The sequence below is a fragment of the Syngnathus typhle genome, linkage group LG3 (assembly GCF_033458585.1).
Source record: "Syngnathus typhle isolate RoL2023-S1 ecotype Sweden linkage group LG3, RoL_Styp_1.0, whole genome shotgun sequence".
NCBI classification, from domain to species: Eukaryota; Metazoa; Chordata; class Actinopteri; order Syngnathiformes; family Syngnathidae; genus Syngnathus; species Syngnathus typhle.
In genome coordinates this window covers 12,386,774-12,407,760 of record NC_083740.1, presented here as the reverse complement: position 1 = coordinate 12,407,760, position 20,987 = coordinate 12,386,774, and the positions used below count along the sequence as shown (strand labels likewise).

The 20,987-nt window shown below is 41.4% G+C and overlaps 4 protein-coding genes across 4 annotated transcripts; all 4 read left to right on the top strand.

Annotated features, from left to right (window-relative positions):
• The first annotated feature begins 2,298 nt into the window (after nucleotides 1-2,298).
• LOC133151087 (deleted in malignant brain tumors 1 protein-like) lies at nucleotides 2,299-11,344 on the top strand. The gene is made up of 18 exons (XM_061273838.1): nucleotides 2,299-2,441; nucleotides 2,549-2,996; nucleotides 3,083-3,397; nucleotides 3,484-3,692; nucleotides 3,844-3,995; nucleotides 4,142-4,384; nucleotides 4,474-4,633; nucleotides 4,756-4,831; nucleotides 4,928-4,946; nucleotides 7,777-7,856; nucleotides 8,109-8,888; nucleotides 8,981-9,451; nucleotides 9,538-9,852; nucleotides 9,933-10,141; nucleotides 10,300-10,451; nucleotides 10,598-10,840; nucleotides 10,930-11,089; nucleotides 11,213-11,344. The coding sequence occupies exons 2-18, from the start codon at nucleotides 2,624-2,626 to the stop codon at nucleotides 11,327-11,329; spliced, it is 4,074 nt and encodes a 1,357-aa protein (XP_061129822.1). The 5' UTR covers nucleotides 2,299-2,441; nucleotides 2,549-2,623; the 3' UTR covers nucleotides 11,330-11,344.
• Nucleotides 11,345-12,670: 1,326 nt separating this feature from the next.
• Nucleotides 12,671-15,082, top strand: si:ch211-286b5.5 (uncharacterized protein LOC100003596 homolog). The gene is made up of 3 exons (XM_061274456.1): nucleotides 12,671-12,870; nucleotides 13,324-13,450; nucleotides 14,289-15,082. Exons 1-2 carry the CDS (start codon nucleotides 12,781-12,783, stop codon nucleotides 13,447-13,449), a joined length of 216 nt encoding a protein of 71 aa, XP_061130440.1. The 5' UTR covers nucleotides 12,671-12,780; the 3' UTR covers nucleotide 13,450; nucleotides 14,289-15,082.
• A 1,385-nt stretch (nucleotides 15,083-16,467) lies between these two features.
• On the top strand, nucleotides 16,468-19,585 carry si:ch211-286b5.4 (afadin- and alpha-actinin-binding protein). Its single transcript, XM_061275152.1, has 11 exons — nucleotides 16,468-16,556; nucleotides 16,624-16,692; nucleotides 16,820-16,943; nucleotides 17,017-17,095; nucleotides 17,179-17,299; nucleotides 17,880-18,033; nucleotides 18,178-18,281; nucleotides 18,364-18,525; nucleotides 18,595-18,706; nucleotides 18,904-19,063; nucleotides 19,425-19,585. Exons 1-11 carry the CDS (start codon nucleotides 16,470-16,472, stop codon nucleotides 19,516-19,518), a joined length of 1,266 nt encoding a protein of 421 aa, XP_061131136.1. The 5' UTR covers nucleotides 16,468-16,469; the 3' UTR covers nucleotides 19,519-19,585.
• A 294-nt stretch (nucleotides 19,586-19,879) lies between these two features.
• On the top strand, nucleotides 19,880-20,664 carry nanos3 (nanos homolog 3; the record flags this gene model as incomplete). The annotated part of the gene is made up of 1 exon (XM_061273837.1): nucleotides 19,880-20,664. A coding segment is annotated over one exon (738 nt), but the record flags the coding sequence as incomplete, so codon positions are not given.
• Nucleotides 20,665-20,987: the final 323 nt, after the last annotated feature.

The window sequence follows — 20,987 nt, the reverse complement described above, 5'->3', positions numbered from 1 at the left end:
ATTTCAAATGCTTCTCTTATTTTGAATGTCATATAATAATTGAGTCAAAACTCAAATCAATTTAGCGGTACTTTTTCATAGCATTCACTGGCAAAACCTCCAATTGAAGGGATGTTCATTTTTGACCGTGTACATATGAAGTGGACATGACCGCATCAACATATACACTCAAACACAACTATGAGACTCAGCTCATTGAGGTTGATATCGCAAGTAAAGTTATAAAAAAATATTCACTCTGCTGCGAAAAATGGCTTAAATCATGCAGTCAATACGGATGGCTTGACATGGAAACCTAACCTTCATATTCAAACAAAAGTGACTCATGAATTCAGTGATTTTTTTAAAATCTTTTATTGTTGTCCAATGGCATGTTCTGTAACAACATTGGTGACAAGTGTTTGACCAAACATACTTACACAAAGCATCTTTTGAAAGAAAGGTATTACTTGATCCCTTCGTGTTTTTGTTAGTTTCACACTTTCAGTTTCAATTCATGTTGACCCCATTAACACTTACTGCAATGCAATGCCTCTTGAAATAAATCAAATAAATTTACTTAAGATGAATTGGTCCTTTTTGAAACTTTACTGGAAGGGGTACAATGCTCCTTTTTCTTATGATAAGAAGTGGCGGGCACACTATATGATCTCTTTATTCTGATAGCATTCTATGCGCTACATTGTGTCACTACTCTTGAGTGAAATGACTAAGCTTCATTCATCACACTGGTGTGTTGTTTCAATCTAATCCTAAATTGAATTTCTGTAATGTGCGTTGGCTTTATGCTTTGTTTGCCGGCTTTGTTTGATTATCATATTTACCAATCCTCCTGTATCAGTGGGGTTAAGGACCTATGTTATATGGGACAAAAGATTTCTTTGTATGATCTTTTGACACCAATAGCTGTCTTACAGTATAAATTCTCCCACACTCTTTTCACCTGCAACATTATCAACAGCTCCAGGGATTCCTTCATTTCTCAAGGTAACTCAAAGACGACTATTGTTTTTCGAGAGAATCTTAAAAAAAGTTCGATTTGTACATTTGCAATTTGCCTAACTTGGAAAAATGTATTTCAGTAATTTCTGCTTGTGGTCCATAATGATGATGTCTGGAGGGGTGTTATTGCCCCTAATCCTGCTGCTCAACACCGGAATGATTTCAGGTACACCATTTTTATAATCTTTTTTTCCTGGCAGAAAATTGTAAAATCAAATTTTGAAATATTATTTGTTTGACTTTGACTGTACGGCACATTTACTGTTGATTCATTGTAACATCAAAATGTCCTCAAAAAATGCAGATACTTAAATATACAGGATTTGGGAGTTAATAAACTCCACCAAAAGTCCATTTAAACAGCTTCTCTAGCAATTTTGCAGCCACATTGCTGCATAATTCACGTCTCTCTACTGATAAAGCAAAATTATAATTCTGATTTCCCATTTAGTGTATATCATTTATGCCTCTTTGGCGTGCTTCATCCATTTTCTATACCAGTTATACTTGCTAGGGTCACGATAGAAAATCTGCAAAATGACGTGAATAAATTAAAAGGCCGGAGAGAACTTTTTGAACACGATGTGGTGTCATTTGCACACAACGGTTTATCACATTCTTTTGACTTAAAAAAAAGTATTTTTTCTTCTTAGGTTCAGTTGTTTCCAGCTGTGGTACGTGCCATGAAAAAGCAACGTGCCAAGAGTCACAGATAAGAGGCGACGACTTTCCCAGCTTCTCCTGCGTCTGCAAAGATGGCTTTGTCGGCGATGGCCTCACTTGTTACAATCGCTTAATGTGCGCCGATGGCTCTTGTTGTGAGCGAGGCTATGAGTGGGCACCCGACAGTGGCTGCGTGGACACTGACGAGTGCTCGCTTTCCGACTCACCCTGCACGGCACCTCTGGTTGTTTGCCAAAACACACCAGGCTCTTATGAATGCCTAGCTCCGGCCGCACGCTCCAGATCCGGCCCTTCCTCACAATCGGTCCAGTTCCTTTGCGGAAATATAACGTGTCCAGCGGGGATGGACTGCATTGAAAATACATGCACTGACCCCTGTGAGAGCTACACCGTCCTGAATGATGACTGGCGTTCGACACAGTTTCGATATAATAATTCTAACCAGGCGAAATGCGACCGAAATGTTCAGTGGCAAGGCTGGTATCGTCTGGTTCTTGGGCACAACAGTGCACGTATACCTGACAGATGTATAGAGGAAAACATGTGTGGAACCCATGCACCATTGTGGATAACAGAACCTCATCCAACACAGTCGAATGTGATTGCAAGTCGTACTGTGTGTAACGCATGGGCTAGAGAATGCTGCCATTTTGCTTCTCACAACATCCATGTCAAGCTTTGCTCTACAGCAGCTAGCAGATACTACATCTACAAACTTGTGAAGCCATCTACGTGCCATCTTGGTTACTGTGCAGGTATTGCCCCATTTGAAAACATTTTACACTATATGGACACTCATAGTCAGTTGATGTAAATGACAATGTTCTTGAAAATATTTGAAAATACTCTTTTTTTTTTCCAGAGGTTACTGAAAGTGGTTATTCCACACCAGCACCTGAAGACTATTCCACATCATCACCTATTTTACCAACTTTCGATGGTGAGACGACCGGACCCAACCCCCCCCCAAACAACGGCAGCGGGGCCAGTAGAAGAGGGGGAGGTCCGTCTGGCGAACGGTGGTAACAGCTCCTGCTCTGGCAGAGTGGAAATCTTCCACCGTGGGCAGTGGGGGACAGTATGTGACGACATCTGGGACCTGAAGCATGCGCAAGTGGTGTGCAGGCAATTGGGCTGCGGCAGGGCCCTGGCGGCCCTCGACAGGGCCCACTTTGGACAGGGCAGAGGGCCCATTTGGCTGGACAACGTCAGATGCACGGGAAGTGAAGCAAAGCTGGGTGAGTGCGGTCACCAAGGGATTGGATCGCACAACTGTGGCCACAATGAGGATGCTGGAGTGGTTTGTGAAGGTAACAACTCGCATTTGAATTGCCATGGTATTTCCAAAATATGCAACATTCTTTAAAATACTTTTTTGGCTATGCTGTTGTATTAGCTGCTTCACCCGTGAGACTGGTCAACTCTGGCAGACGCTGCTCCGGAAGAGTTGAGGTCTACCATAATGGACAGTGGGGGACTGTGTGCGACGACATTTGGAACCTCCCCAACGCCAACGTGGTGTGCAGACAGTTGGACTGCGGCGAGGCTCGTTCAGCACTGCACAGTGCAGCCTTTGGACAGGGCACCGGACCCATCTGGTTGGACGATGTCCGTTGTTTTGGAAATGAAACCTCAATAACAAGTTGCAGACATCGTGGATTTGGGAGACACAATTGTGTTCACAGGGAGGATGCCGGTGTTGTTTGCGAAGGTAGCTTTTTATTTCTATTGCGATTTAGCATAATGATACAATGGAATTAATGAACCCATATAATATATATATTTTTTTTTGTTTAGACAAGCAACCATCACTCAGACCTTCTCACCTTATTTGTGGCCCTGACAAAATCCAAGTGGGTCTGAATTCAGCGAGCATAACCAGCGCTGGTTACAACCCGCTCTCTGGCAACCTGGCAGTCTACAACTGTTCAAGGGTCAGGGTGCAAGGTGGTGTTGTGTGGTACGAGGCTGACGCTAAGGCAAATGCCTGCGGAAACGTGCTGACGGTAAAAAAAAATACAGAAATGCTACATCTTGACACACACATTTTTTAAACGGCTTCCATACAATTCGGCTGGTAATGGATTGATTACATGTTAAGTCTGCAATAATTATACAACTTCACCCCATGTAATGACTACTTTTTTTTTCTTTTAGACCAACCGTACACATGCCATCTACTCCAACAGTTTATTCATTTACCCATTGAACAATGGATCTTTCTCTCCCGCTGTGAAGCTTCCTTTCTCGTGTGCTTATCCCTTGGACACAGAGAGCAGGCTGAATGTTGCCGTCAGGCCGTTCCTGGAGTGAGTAGTAGGGAAAATGTATTCATGTAAATTGCAGTGCGTTACTATCAATAGTCTTTGTCAGGTAAAGCGAAAAAAATCAATTTTGTAGATATTTTGGAGAATAGCAAAGAGAGACTATCATGATAATTGGTCTTTCTTGACAGACTGGAAGGTGGTAGTGTTGGCTCAGGTGTCAAAGCCAGAGCCTCCATGGTCCTGTTCCGTAACTCCAACTATACAGAGCCTTATTCAGCGGGTCCGGTGGTCCTTCCAGTGGGCTCACCATTGTATGTGGGGGTCTCTGTGGACAAAAACGATCCCAGCTTGGCAGTTGTTTTGGAGGATTGCTTCGCCTCCCACTCCTCAAACCCTGCAAACCCCGAGCGATACACTCTCATCCGCAACAAGTATGCGCCTGCTCATTAGGGATGACTGTACAGTGGATTGATATGTTTCAAAGGTGCAGCTAACCATCGATCTCCCCTTGGCCTGTTAGATGTCCCGCTGACCGCCAGCAAGTGTCAGTGGCTGAGAGCGGCTCATCCCTCCGCGCTCGTTTCGCTGCCCTGTTCTTCCTGCTTCAGGGGGAATACCGAGATGTTTACCTGCACTGTAGCCTCAGCTTGTGTGACCGGAGGAGGTACTCTTGCATTCCGGTGAGTAGCAAACTCTATTCAATTTGATTCACAGCATAACAACTCCATGTCTCTCATTACTTAGGGCCAAATTAAATATACTAATGCTTTCCTATTGCTTTTTACATTCTTCCACCACATAGCCTTGCACAAGGAGAGTACACCGATCTGTCTCGAACTCTGGTGTAATGGAGCCACTCAGCATTGGGCCGATCACTTGTAAGTATTCTCACTCAGGTATTAAGCTAGTACATAGTATACTGAGAAAATAGAAATAATTGCAATTACTTCTTCTTTTCTTTTTTTAATCTTCAGGGGATCAATTAGAGGAGGAGTGAGATACACCCTGGTCTGTTCAGCAGTCAAAAACAAGCCACAAATGAGCAAACAATCATTCACGCTTTCTTTCAAACTCATGGGTGATTCAGAGTAATTCATTAACCAGCGGAGCAAATTTTTTGGGATATGGTGTTCTGTGGAGGTTGGGGAGACTGGAAATTCCGGAGAAGATCCACTCAAGCATGCGGAGAAAATGCAAACATTCACACAGAGATGTTTGAACAGAAATTTGACCTCCTGAATTGTTAGCCGTACGTGTTAACAACAAATTCCACCGTGCTGCGACGTGATCATTTATCACAAAATTCCATCTCCAATCTCTGACTAATAATCAACAAATCATTTTAAAAATAAAGGATCATATCATTCTGAAAAAAAGTCTTTTCATTTTTATTCAAACAAAAAGAAGTGCAGTACATTAAAAGAAATGCTCAACAATACTCAATACATTCAGAATATAGAAGATGAATTGTTTAACAGAGCTTCATTGTAGGTATGCTAAATAAACTTAATTGGCCTTCTTTAAATCTTCATGTCAATATGTAAACTAGAGTGTTGTTAAGCTCATTCCAAATTTGATTGCTTAAAAAATCACTAAGAATATAAAATGAGGCTTCAAAATAGTTAAAAATCGAGTTATTGTTTCTGCTCCCAAGCGTTGTGAACTTGTCCCCTGAATGCATTGAAACAACAACCTGCTCAAGTCACAAGCATTATTCAAAGTCTAGCATCTTTCTTTTGTTTAGGCTACACATACCAAGATGTTAACCAACATGTTAGTTAAACTGTTAAAATATGTTTGATGAAAGCCTCTGGTGAGTGGTATAGTATATTTCACCAGAGCACCACGGAGTTTTCCATGCGATGAGATGCGCAAGGCTGGTTTCGTGCTTCGTGATAAGTTAGTATCTCCATAACAGTATTTGCACATGCTTTCAGCAATTATCTTCAAACACATATTGTATAACATTTTATCAAATAAATCATTGAATTCCCTTGACAGAGTCTTTCATTCTGTAATCAATGCGCAAGGCTGGTTTCGTGCTTGATGATAAGTTAGTATCTCCATAACAGTATTTGCACATGCTTTCAGCAATTATCTTCCAACACATATTGTATAACATTTTATCAAATAAATCATTGAATTCCCTTGACAGAGTCTTTCATTCTGTAATCAATAAATAGTCAGAGAAATATATCCTACAATATTTATGAACTGCAAGTCAAGTCATTTGTAATCATCTGCAGTCAAAGTCTTTTGTCTGTTATTGGCTCAACCTCAGGATAATGTGTTTGTTGTTGCATAACTGTACCCAAATTACGGTAAGTGCTTGCTTTATAGAATACATTCAGGAAAATGTAAGTGCAGTTTATTCTTATAAAATGATTTCTTATATTGGGTAAGCGTAACCAAGTTAATTATTTACCTTAGCTATTCAGTATAAAACATTTTCAGGAGTGTACTATTATTTAATTATTCAGAGAAACTATTGCATAACCACGGTGAAAGAAAAAAACAAGTGTGAAAGGATTTATTTTTTCATGTTTGGAGAAAAAAATATTTGACGAAGAGGGGCTCTTTTTGTTATTTATTTTTTTCAGTAGACACCAAACACTACACCACATACTGATTGTATTTATTCATAACGTTATTTCAGTGTTAGAACTAAATGATCTGTTTAACTAAGATTGTAGCCGATTTTAGCGGACGTGGTCAGCATACTGAGTTGATGTTTAAGGCAAAAACATTTTTTGTCAAAATATGTGAATGACTCGGGCCACTATTCTAAGAGGGTTAGGGATATGTATATTTCGTCTATAGAAACACAATAGCAGTATGGCTTAGAAAGGTTATGCTTTTAAAACCATACCCAAACAATTCCATTAAAAAAATGAAAGCCTGTATCTGTCAAAATAAATAGACAAATAAATAAATATGGATATACAATTATAAAAGTATTGTGAAGTGTGAGAAAATAAGAGTTATATACTTTTGTTGAAATTATATGCAGGCTTATATCTTCACAAATAGATATATCTAATATAATAACATCCTGGACTATAATCATACATAATATCCTTGTACATATTGTCATTTCTAGAAATGTAGGCAAACTGTTTTGGGTTTTATTAACTTAGTATCTACAATACATTTGATATTTTCTTGATAAGTTCTTGGTTTTGTGATATTCTATCATATATGTTCATTGCAAAAGCTATAAATCAATCATTTTAATATACTTTAGTTCTAAATTGTGACATTATACTTTAACTATAATACTTTTAGTATTTCTACAGAAATGTATAATTATTTCACATTTTCATTTGTTACATTTTTTAACTAAACTTTTATTCACATATTGTGTAATACTATACTTTGGCATTTTCTTAACATTAACAAGGGAATATAAAAACGACATTTATCACTGTCTATTGTCTTTTCAACTCTGCCTGACATTCATTGATTACCATAAAAGTTTGTTGACTCTGGGTGAGTTCTGTTTGAGGGCTATTTTGTGGGTATAGTTTTTATTAATATGTAACATTTCCCTGGAATTTCCCCATCCGAATCAGCTGTCAAGGAACCATTTGTGTTTGACAAATAACTGTTTTGTACGCCCTCTCGTATAGAAAATCTGGCCTATAAATTCTCGAGTTTTCTCACTTGAAACATCCCCACCAGCGCCTGGACTCACTCCGTGTCAAGCGAACAAGGTAAGCAAAGCAATGATTTTTATCCATCGCAGCACGATGAAAAAAAATCAAGAATGCTTATTATTCGGATCTAGCTAACATTTTACGTCCCATTGTTTTCTTTCTCTTAGAGGTCAACAAAGGGCCAATATGGGGATACCTAGTGAAGTTTTACTGTTCCTGGTTTTGCAGCTCGTGACAAGAGGATCAGGTACAGTGTTCATATTAGTTTTGTAATTTTGGTTTAATATCCTCTCACACAAAATTACAGAAAAGTGCAAGTCATTCAAAGAAAATTAATCAAATACAGTACAAGAACGTAGGGGAAAAAAACCTCATTCTAGGAAACGTACCCCTTTCAATAGTGCACAGATAAAGTCATCAGAGGTTGTTTTAAGGTACTATGTATATGTGCAAAGACTCTTGTGGAAAAATGCAATTCAATATGAATTACTCTTCTTAGGTACAGTTGTTTCCAGCTGTGGTGCGTGCCATGAAAAAGCAACGTGCCAAGAGTCACAGATAAGAGGCGACGACTTCCCCGGCTTCTCCTGCGTCTGCAAAGATGGCTTTGTCGGCGATGGTCTCACTTGTTACAATCGCTTAGCGTGCGCCGATGGCTCTTGTTGTGAGCGAGGCTATGAGTGGGCACCCGACAGTGGCTGCGTGGACACTGACGAGTGCTCGCTTCCCGACTCACCCTGCACGGCACCTCTGGTTGTTTGCCAAAATACACCGGGCTCTTATGAATGCCTAGCTCCCGCCGCACGCTCCAGATCCGGCCCTTCCTCACAATCGGTCCAGTTCCTTTGCGGAAATATAACGTGTCCAGCGGGGATGGACTGCATTGAAAATACATGCACTGACCCCTGTGAGAGCTACACCGTCCTGAATGATGACTGGCGTTCGACACAACATGGAATGTTATCACCTGCAAAGTGTGACAGAAATGTTGAGTGGCAAGGCTGGTATCGCTTATTTCTTGGACGAGATGATGCACATATTCCTGAAGGATGTGTCCATGGATTCAAGTGCGGAACCCATATCACCATCTCACTAAATGAACCTCATCCCACGCAGTCTGATGTCATAGTAACTCGTCCTGTGTGTAATACCTGGAGTGACGATTGCTGCCATTTTAACTCACAACGCATCCACGTGAAGCTCTGCTCGAGAGCAGCTTCCAGCTACTACGTCTACAAACTTGTGAAGCCTCCCACCTGTCATTGGGCATACTGCGCAGGTACAAAGAAAATTATGTTTTAATGGTGTGTTGGTGTGACTGCTTTGCAAAGTCATTCAATCTAACACAACTTTTTGGACTCTTGTTTTCAGAGGTTAACGAGACAAGTTATTTTACAACACCCGAACCTGATGGTTCTGGATTGGCGCCAACAACAATCACCACCGAAACGACAACTCATGCCATTGAGACAACGACAGAAGCTCACAGAAATTCAACGGCAACAACACCAGTGCAGCCAGGAAAAGAGGGGGAGGTCCGTCTGGCGAACGGTGGTAATAGCTCCTGCTCCGGCAGAGTGGAAATCTTCCACCGTGGGCAGTGGGGGACAGTATGTGACGACATCTGGGACCTGAAGCATGCGCAAGTGGTGTGCAGGCAGTTGGGGTGCGGCAGGGCCCTGGCGGCCCTCGACAGGGCCCACTTTGGACAGGGCAGAGGGCCCATTTGGCTGGACAACGTCAGATGCACGGGAAGTGAAGCAAAGCTGGGTGAGTGCAGCCACCAAGGGATTGGATCGCACAACTGTGGCCACAATGAGGATGCCGGAGTGGTTTGTGAAGGTAACAACTCGCGTTTGAATTGCCATGGTATTTCCAAAATATGCAACATTCTTTAAAATACTTTTTTGGCTATGCTGTTGTATTAGCTGCTTCACCCGTGAGACTGGTCAACTCTGGCAGACGCTGCTCCGGGAGAGTTGAGGTCTACCATAATGGACAGTGGGGGACTGTGTGCGACGACATTTGGAACCTCCCCAACGCCAACGTGGTGTGCAGACAGTTGGACTGCGGCGAGGCTCGTTCAGCACTGCACAGTGCAGCCTTTGGACAGGGCACCGGACCCATCTGGTTGGACGATGTCCGTTGTTTTGGAAATGAAACCTCAATAACAAGTTGCAGACATCTCGGATTTGGGAGACACAACTGTGTTCACAGGGAGGATGCCGGTGTTGTTTGCGAAGGTATCTTTTTATTTCTATTGCGATTAAGCATAATGATACAATGGAATTAATTAACCCATATATATTTTTTTTTTGTTTAGACAAGCAACCGTCACTCAGACCTTCTCACCTTATTTGTGGCCCTGACAAAATCCAAGTGGGTCTGAATTCAGCGAGCATAACCAGCGCTGGTTACAACCCGCTCTCTGGCAACCTGGCGGTCCGCAACTGTTCAAGGGTCAGGGTGCAAGGTGATGTTGTGTGGTACGAGGCTGACGCTAGGGCAAATACCTGCGGAAACGTGCTGACGGTAAAAAAACACAGAAACGCTACACTTTGACACACACGCTTTTGTCCCACTTTTTTTACAAACGGCTTCTATACAACTTGGCTAATAATGGATTACATGTCATGTCTGCAAGAGTTATACAACTTCATCCCATGTAATGACTACTTTTTTTCTTTTAGACCAACCGCACACATGCCATCTACTCCAACAATTTATTCATCTACCCATTGAACAACGGATCCTTCTCTCCCGCTGTGAAGCTTCCTTTCTCGTGTGCTTATCCCCTGGACACAGAGAGCAGGCTGAATGTTGCCGTCAGGCCGTTCCTGGAGTGAGTAGTAGGGAAAATGTATTCATGTAAATTGCAGTGTGTTACTATCAATAGTCTTTGTCAGGTAAAGCAAAAAAAATCCATTTTGTAGATATTTTGGAGAATAGCAAAGAGAGACTATCATGATAATTGCTCTTTCTTGACAGCCTGGAAGGTGGTATTGTTGGCTCAGGTGACAAAGCCAGAGCCTCCATGGTCCTGTTCCGTAACTCCAACTATACGGAGCCTTATTCAGCGGCTCCGGTGGTCCTTCCAGTGGGCTCACCATTGTATGTGGGGGTCTCTGTGGACAAAAAAGATCCCAGCTTGGCAGTTGTTTTGGAGGATTGCTTCGCCTCCCACTCCCCAAACCCTGCAAACCCCGAGCAATACTCTCTCATCCGCAACAAGTATGCGCCTGCTCATTAGGGACGACTGTACAGTGGATTGATACGTTTCAAAGGTGAAGCTAACCATTGATCTCCCCTTGGCCTGTTAGATGTCCCGCTGACCGCCAACAAGTGTCAGTGGCTGAGAGCGGCTCATCCCTCCGGGCCCGTTTTGCTGCCTTGTTCTTCCTGCTTCAGGGGGAATACCGAGATGTTTACCTGCACTGTAGCCTCAGCCTGTGTGACCGGAGGAGGTACTCTTGCGTTCCGGTGAGTAGCAAACTATATTCAATTTGATTCACAGCATAACAACTCCATGTCCATTGCTTCTTAACCACTTGTTTCTGATGTTATGCTATTGCTTTTCATTTGCTTCCATGGTCCGTCGTGTAGCCTTGCACAAGGAGAGCCCGACGCTCTGTCTCAAACTCTGCTCCGTTGAAGCCACTCACCATTGGCCCGATCATTTGTAAGCATACTCACTCAGGGATCAAGCTTTATGTTGACTAAATAGAATACGTAACAAATGTTTCCTATTTCCTTCCTCTTTCTTTTTTATTAGGGGAGAAATCATCTCAGTGACATGCTGTCAAAAAATAAATTTGAATGATCCATCCATCCATCCATCCATCCATCCATCCATCCATCCATCCATCCATCCATCCATCCATCCATCCATCCATCCATCCATCCATCCATCCAGCCATCCAGCCATCCATCCATCCATCCATCCATCCATCCATCCATCCATCCATCCATCCATCCCGCTTGCCCCCAGGGATAGGGGTTCCGCAGGTGTCATACAGAGACGAACAACCATCTGCACTCACACTCATGGGCAATTTGGAGTGTTCAATCAGCCTACCATGCATAGGAGGAAACCGGAGCACCCAGAAAAAACCCACACAGGCACAGGGAGAACATGCAAACTCCACACAGGGAGGGCCAGAAGTGGGATTGAACCTGAAACCTCAAAACTGTGAGGCAGACGTGCTCACCATTTCCACCGGGCTGCCCATCTGTTCAACTACTCAGTTATCATTAACCAACTCCAATTGGCAAAATGGTGAGATTAAATTTATATAAAATACTAAGCGGTTCAGAAAATGGATGGATGGATAATTGTATCATGGATGAATGTAATCAAACCATTACAGAATTATAATAAAAGCATATTACATATATCTGCCTGTCTGCATTTGTTTCCATTGATAAATAAATGTGCTGAATAACCAACTCAGGTAAGTGTATTTTGTCACAATTTGATAGTATGTGCAGGACGTATATTTATGCACGATATATATATATTAGATTTATGCACGATTCAGAGACCAGAAACCAGCACCCAGGATACGGAGACTCTTTCTATAGACTATAGACAGACTATTTACATTCCAATATCGATAACAAAAAAATTTACCCTTCTACTAGTAGTATAATATTATTATTGATTTTAAAGTAAATGAAACCCCTGACTTGCTCCCCGTGTGTTTGTGTGTGTGCACAGATTACAAAGCAAGTTTTAAGAATTTTCTTCTCCAGTACCGATGAACACTGAAAATAGTAGTACTTAGTGGCTTGCATTCACTCCAGCATGTTTTATCATTCTTGCATGGGGACACTAGGGGTCTATTTACACACACCTCCGCAAAAATAAACATGCCATTCAAGTTTCAACTTCAGCATTTCATTACTGGCGATGAACCAATACATCAAATTATTGTCAGGTCAGTCCTTTGCTCACTGACGTGTTCAACACGCACCATGATGTCCAAGTTTCTACAAGGAGTTTGATTGACATGCAGAAAACCAATTAGAACGCCCTGCTGGGAGGGACGATCTGCAGCCAAAGGATCCCATTCGGCGAAATGCTTACAAGTGTTTTGGACCAATTTCCTCTCGCTGGTAGACGTGTACTACTCATAAAGCGCTCCTGACTTTTCTCACCCACATCTCTCGTCATGTCCAATAACAACGCCAGCAACAACGTAATCGTCGCTCAAAGGGCCGTGAAGCAGCTCCGTTTGGAGGCCAGCATCCGGAGGATCAAGGTACCAGCGGCCGACGCGGACACACAAACGCCGAGAGAGCAACAAGCTAAGCGATCGACTGCTGAATGGCGGAGAAAACTGACAGTCTGGGGAATAAACAGGCTTCCCACATTGCCGTTTTACATGGAGGAGAGCGAAATCTTAGGTTAAGAGGGACTAAACGCTGTTGATCTTTTTGAACTTTGCCACCGAGCGTTCAAACTTTGAAATAATAAGTACCGCGTTGACACAAGTTTTACTGTGTGGGGAAGTTACTTTTTTTACGCGTCAGTAACTCGCTAATCACGTGAAAATAGTCGTCTGTAAACACTGTACGCATACTGTTGTACCGTTGCATGCAAATTGTGTGCAAATAACAGCCAGGCTTGTTGTTGTGTGGAGGTTTTGCGGTTTGCGTGACGTCAAGCTTTTTCTTTTTTTCCACCATATGCTGACGTCATATGTGACTCGCAGGTGTCTCAGGCTGCTGCCGAGTTGAGGAACTTCTGTCTGCAAAATGCCTCCAAGGACCCCCTCCTGGTCGGTGTGCCCTCCAGCGATAATCCCTTTAGACCACCAAAGTCCTGCTCCCTGTTCTGAGGTAGCCGTAGTGGGAAACTCGCAATGACACAACACGTAAACTGTAGCACGTCATGTACGGATTACACAAAATTTTAGATATGGCTGCTGCTGATCTATTGAGATCAAATACAGGAGTGTCAAAAATCCTTCTCAAACATGATAATGCTTACTTTTAAAGTGACATTGCCAGAGATGTATTCATTTTGTGTGATCTAGTAAATTGCATTAGAAATAACCGATGTTCTACTTGTGACACTGGCAAATCGTCTCTCGTAGTTTGTTGTAACGCAAATATGAAGATCAAAGCACGTGTTGCAGCTTGCTTTTTATCCACAAAACAAAATTGCACACATAGAATGTTAAGGTGGTCTTTTCAAATTCTCACCTTAATAATTCTTCCCCTGGGTTGGTGTTGAAAACTATTCATTATTAATATTTGCTCCTCATTTAGGGTGCTAGTTTAAAACATTTCTTAACTTCTGCTAGTTAGTACAACTATCAACAGTGCAACAAGTCTTATACAGTATGTTCATTCCAAATGCTATTAGTGTTGTCCTTAAGCATCCCATTTCCAAAATCACCGTAGTCAACTTGTGCACCAAAGCAACGACACAATACAGTACCGTAATTTTCGGACTATAAGTCGCGTTTTTTTTTTTTCATAGTTTGGGTGGGGGGGCGACTTATACTCAGGAGCGACTTATATACATATATATGTTGTTTTTTTTTTTCACTTTTTTGGGCATTTTATGGCTGGTGCGACTTATACTCCGGTGCGACTTATAGTCCGAAAATTACGGTACATGTTTAGGAAACTGTATTTTTTAACATTTGCTATTTTCTTTCTTCCCTTTTAGTTTGGCAAGAGCAATGAATAATTTCTGAATCTATATACCGAAGGCTGTCTTCAATTTTACTTAATGTTGCTGTAGATCTGCCAGCAGCTCCCTCCTGGACCTCTGGAAGGATGGATGGAAATGGGGGGGGGCGTTGGTTTGCCAAAACAATCCATGAATCACTTTCATGCTGCACCAAACTTGTGAAGTCTAAAAATAGTCATGAAATTGCACCAATATAACTAATACATTTAAAGTATTTCTTTATTTTGCTAGATATTTCCTTTCCAAACATATTATTTTATATTCAATGCCGTAGATAAAGCCAGGTATTAATTTAAAACCCAGTACTGTTATACAAGATACTCTTATTCAAACACTACAGACACAGAATTGAACTTGTGGTTAAGTTGTGATCCACTTTTCAGATATTTATAGCTATGCTTATGTTCTCACTATTGACACACTATGACATGGTACAGATCTAAATGTTTTTTAATAGCTTGTTGTTGTTGCTTTTATTAGCTTGTACTCTGTTACCATCTTTAAAACACATGCCTTATACCATTTGAATAATAACTGACTGTACATCACTTAATATATGCAAATAGCCAAACAGCAGCTATTTTGAAAATATCCAAATGTTCCTGTTCAATGAATCTTGCTGAAGTTGACCTGTTGCATGAGCTGTTTTCCACAATGGAATTTTATGCCAAGCGACTAGGTCTTTTACTACTGTTACCCTATGTAGTCCTTGTCTTTGCTACTGTGAGCAACAATTTTAGAAATTAAAATTCTTTTTCACACAGTAACAATTTGTTTTTATTTGAGTTTTTGGAACCATTTTGTTGTCACTGACAACAAAAAGGAACGTGTGAAGATAATGCTCTTTTTGGACATCTGAAATCTATAATATATATATCTATAATCTTTGTTCTTGTGGTGACTTAACATTTATTTACTGCTTTAAATTCATTTATCATCATTAATTGTCTTTTTAAACAAAAATAGGTCTGATGTTTTGTTATCCCTATGCCCATGGAAGTACCAAAATATCAGGAAAACAGTCCAGATTAAAGGAAAAGTAGCCATTGAGCAATAGATACTACTAAATGTTAGATCTGAACATTTTTATCTACAAAGCTGAACTTCAAGTTAGGTACGTGTGTAAAACATAAAAACAGAATGCATAGATATTTAATTAAATCTGCTATAAAGACAAGATATTAAATCCCTCAACTGGTGACCGTTATGTTGTTTTTGCAACTATTCTCGCATTTTTACTTTGATGCCGCAGCATGTTCCAAAAAGGCTGAGACGGGCAAAATGGATCTCTATGGATTTGCTTGCAATGATAGTCCTCTAATCTGTAATTTACAGGGCTCGGAATATTTCTTTTTAGTCACACACACACATTCACATTGTCATATGTGGGAATCGAACTCGCGGTGTCAGCACACCTGACAAGTATACCGGCCTACACCATCAGCCACTCCCGTTTTGGAATAAATGCTGCATTCCTGATCTCCAGTGGCCACCGTCTTCTCATGTGACAGCTACCTTGTCATTGCCTGCATATTAATAGAACAGCAAACACCTGAGTGGCCGCACCTAGCAGATGACATTGGAGTCCTCAAGGTAAGACAACACACATGATGGGAACCTGTCGTAGTTTTGTCTGGCATTTTTTTCAAATGACCTTATTAATACAAGTGTTACTGTTGTTACTATTTCTTACAGTTGTCGTTTTGTCTTGAAAACTTGTGAAATTTAACTTGCCTCAGTGTGACGCCCATATGTCTTCAAGTCTTGCTCAGACAAGAGCTGAAAAGAAGCCGCAGTTACCAGGTAATGGTGCCCATTTTATACAGGAACAAGAGTTCCAAAATTAAATAAAAATGGGATTAAATAATGGCATATCTAATGTATTTTTATTTTAATATTTATTTCATTATGTATTCTTTAATATTTACTTTATTATTTCATTACTTGGTTGCTTCAATTACTTATTTCAATGTTTATAATTATTCCAATATTTATTTCACTGTTTCATTTTGGCACTCGTTGCATGCATGTGCATCATTAAATACATTGATCTGTCATACTCACCCTTCAAACTCAGTGGGCTGGCACATGGTGGGACTGGAGCTGTTCCAGTCCCAATCATATTGCTTCTTACATTTAAAGAAACATCAGTCACCAATGTCATCTGGCATTTCTTCAGGCTCTTTTCGGAACACTCACAGTTTCCCCTCATGGGAATACCGCCATCAAACAGATTCCCTAAGGGTGAGTGAATTGACACTCAGGTATGGTGAAGAGTTTCAAACTCACTTGGCAAAATCTGCTCCCGTAGGAGCAACTGAAAGAGATGGATGAACATGTGGCTAGACTCCAGGACATGCTGAAGTGTGAACGGGCCAAAGTAAGGTGTCCGCTCTGTACGATCACTATCTGCAAGCTTCCAGTTTCAATTCCTTTATGCTAAGTGCATTGTGGGCTGAACAAAGTATTTGTCTTTTTTATAATCTTTTAACTCCCTCTTTTGCCAGAGTACGCGTTTGCAGCTAAGGGTCAACCAGCATGAAGCTGAGCTGAGACGCAGGGAGCAGCAAAGCAACAGAATGAAAGAACGACTTGCTCATTTGCCTGACAGAAACAAGGACAAAGGACCTTGTGAGATGATCAAAATCCATTTGCAGCTTGTGGGCTGTATGTCAAATAGTCTCAGCATTTTCTCTCTCTGTAGCCATTGAGGTGCTGAACTTTCCACCGGGAGGTCGAGGCAAAAATACGAAGTCAATAAAGTCGTCCCAGTCCACTGCAAAGTAAACTTTACTCTCATATCTTGCAATGTTTGGTATGAAGTTGCTTTAAACTTTGGTGGATGTTTTTTCGTTCCCTTGGCTAGGCAAGAAGAGGCAGCGCTGCGCCTGATGCTGGAGCGCAGAGAAGCGGAGCTCCGAGAAGCAATGAAACTGCGACATAGCCTTACCACCTTACTACATGCTATCAGAGTTGACATGGAGCAAGTGAGGGGAAGAAAAAGGCGATACTTATTATTTTTTTCTTAAACAATGGCAAGTTAAAATACAAGTAAAATCGAGTCACTGACACTTCATCATCGATGACAAAACCCGGTGCTCAAAGCAATCCCTGTATCCCAATATTAGCGTACACTCGGGTGACAGTGGGAACACAAATTCATGACAAGGGGAGAAAAAAAAAGATCTAGTTTGTTTTTACTGCTCTTACTGTGTTCTCTACGCTAGCAGCTCAGCACATTCAATCCATTACCCCACTTGAGCTCACTCCTCCAAACTAGTAGTCTGATCTAGTACATTGACTGACCTTTTAGAGGTAGCATGGGTCACCCAGACTTCCAGGAAATACAAAGAAATGGAAGAAGTTAGGATATCTGCTAATCTGATCCTGGTTATAATCTCTTCATGTTATTTTTACTGTAGTGAATTTCTTGTGAAACACACAAAAACATAACAGACAGTTGAACCTCAATATTTCTGTCAACAGTGCAAGTTTCAGGCCCCTTCAAAACAAGCCATTATTCTGTTAGTGATGTTATTGTAATACTGTCCGTTGTTCTCTTTTAAGACCTTGTCAAACGCTGAGGAGGACATGAGTGGATCCCCAAACGGGAACAGAAGGTTAACTCAAGCTGAGGGGGTGCTTGGTGACCATGTGACAGGAGGTGTAGTTCAGAGTTGGAAACGTGTGCAGCAAAGGCTGGTTGACCTTCAACGTGAGGGTGAAAACTTTTTCTTTTGTTTTAATTTTGTTGTCTTGTGCATCTTCACAGCTTGATGAGAACAAAAATCGACTAAATAAGTGCACCTGCTTCCTGGTATGATTTACTATGATAAACCTTGTTCTAATTGCTGTTTATCTGCAGGCCACATGGGCGATGGAACTGACCATGACAAACTCTTGGCTCAGCTTGAAAAAGAACTGAAAGAGAGTCAACAAATTGTAAAACTACAACAGCAATTGCTGCAGGTGTTATTGTCAATAATGTAGACACATGCAAAACTGTTTTGACGTGCACACCTCTTAATGATACTTTTTTTTTTTTTTTTAGGACAGTCTTGAATCATCCATGCCGTCTGAGCTGAGTAATTCTTACTTTTTGGAAGAATGGGAGCATCTCCAAGTGCACTGGGCAGACTTCAACCATCAAAAACGGACTTTTGAAAGGGAGAGACAGTCCTTCACGGAGGCTGCCATACGCCTAAGTCGTGAGGTGACAATCTTCAAAGTCTACTTGAAATTCTGTCCATTTGTCTGGAAATGCACATTTTTGTGTCAACAGCGTCAGAACTTTGAGAATCAGAAGGGCTCTCTCTTGAAGCAGCAGTATTTACATGATTCTTCTTTGTGTAGTGGAAGAGAAGCAAGCGACAAAAGTAACTGCACCCTTCTTAGTAAGTCGAAAGCTGTGTGGCTTTTATATGATAAAGACCCTGCTATTATCCCTATTGTCTTTTAATGCAGTGCACAAAATAAGCCCTCTGTATACTCTATTAAGCCTTGCATATGTACATCATCTGCAAAGTTGAGTTGTCTTAACTTTGCATGAAATGCTTGTGTAGGTAAAAAGCTACTGTATTTGATTTCTCAGGTTTGGGGCCTGCTAGCAAATATGGCTGTATTCCCATTTCCCCATCTTCCATCGAATCCAGCCCTGTTACGGTTTCAGGATGCCATCAGGGAAGTGTCAGTGTTTTAACACCCAGTACTCCAGAGCTCTATGCTGCCCTCAGTTTGTCATACAACCACAGGTCAGTCAAGTACATCGTTTATGGCTTAAGTGGGTCTCGGAGCCTTTCATGGTCTACTATTTTCCTCGCTGCCTTATCAGCAATTATGCCCCACACAAGCTAGTATAACTCAAGCCCATACACTTTGAGTCAAGTTTAGGGATACAAACATCACAAATGATCAACAAAAATGTAAGAAATTAAATTGAGTGAGTCACAGCAAATATTAGATCAATGGTTCTTAACCATGTAGGAGATACCGAACCCCTGAGACCGACACAACGAATCCCTAGGGTTCGATGGAACCCAGATTAAGAACAACCGTATTAGATACAAAAAATATTATTAGTAATAGTATATACTATGTGCTTGCTGTCTGCAGAGCCAAAAAGGGAGCAAATAAGTCGGAGAGATGGGATCGTAAGACAGACGAGATGCATGCAAACCCAGCTCCACCTTTGGATCAGTCATTTTGAGGTGAATTCCAAGGCCATTTTAAAATCGGCATGTTTTTAAATAAAAATAAAACTTTCCAAGATGTTATTTTTTTATTAAACCTTTTAATAATTAAAGGAAATTAAACCTTGCACTTGTATCATGTATATCATGTATATAAAAACAGAAGCACCAAGTAAGTTAATTTTCAAATCTAGTCGATTTGTTAATGGGCTTGACTTATTTGCGAACGATCGTCATTTTAATGCAAATACAACGTGGAGGCAGCTCATCTGCCTTGGCACGCCCCGCCCCAGTTGCAGCGTGACCTCAATTAGCAATTAGAGATTGGCGCCAAACACAACCTCGCCCTTTTTTTTTTTCTTCCCTCCATTGCGGCCACACGACAAAGAGGGAGCAGCAGTTCTAATTGAATACACCACAATTAACACCATGGAATGGAAGCGTTCCTTCACGGAGTATGATAGCAAAGGTTTTGAGCTTTGGAAAGACTACATGGGTCTGTCTGATGTAGTCCGAGAAGCCCAAGTTTCGAAAACCTCCATTCAGTCCTCTGTGGCCGCTGGTCCACATTCGAAATATGGCGATGGCACGAGTTTGGGTTCCCTGCGCGTTAACGCACTCGCAGGTAAACGCGACTTTGAAACCAGTGTTCCATCTGATCGTGTTGGATTTATAAACAGAGGGTTCTCCATTGGACAGCCACCCGACAGCCAGCGGGAGCTCTTGATTGATTCTGTCCTTCTGCCAAAAGAAGTTTGTTTGGGAGGAATAACAGGTGCGCTACAGCACTGGAGGAAGATGGCGCGTCATCAGAAATCCAAGCTTCCATCTCTGGAGGTTGCAACCATGAGGTGCAGCTTTTGTAAACATAACGGAGAGACCGAAATGATCTACAAATCTCACTGGCTGAAAAATCTCGCTGGAGAAGTTTTGTGCCCGTATTTGCGCAGGTATGTGTGTCCGCTGTGTGGTGCCACTGGTGCCCATGCCCACACCAAGCGGTTCTGCCCAAAGGTTGACCCCACGTACATGTCGGTTTACATCCGTCCAGACGATGAAGTCCAACTTGGCCGGTTTCGCCCAACTGAATCACAGAAATTTGACATCTATCAATGACTGTGAACTCGTTCAACACGTGTGTGCATTCGTGTGCTTTTTGTTTGTTGTTTTCGTTTTGAACACGCACGTGTATGTTTTGGAGGTGTGTTCGGTTTACATACTGTTTGCCAGCATGCTGGCTGCCAGGCCCCGCTTGGAAACTTTCAAATATTTTAAAACGTGTACAGCATGCTGTTTGAGGAAGAAAACGCGTAAGCAAGTTCCCTGTTTCACTTTTAGCTGATAACTCACTGTGTGTGTGTGAAAAATCTTATTACTAAGCATGTTCTTTTCAGTATTATGCATGTAACCTTGAAAAACTAAAGCGCTCTGAGATAGTGTGTGTGTGAAAAATCTTATTACTAAGCATGTTCTTTTCAGTATTATG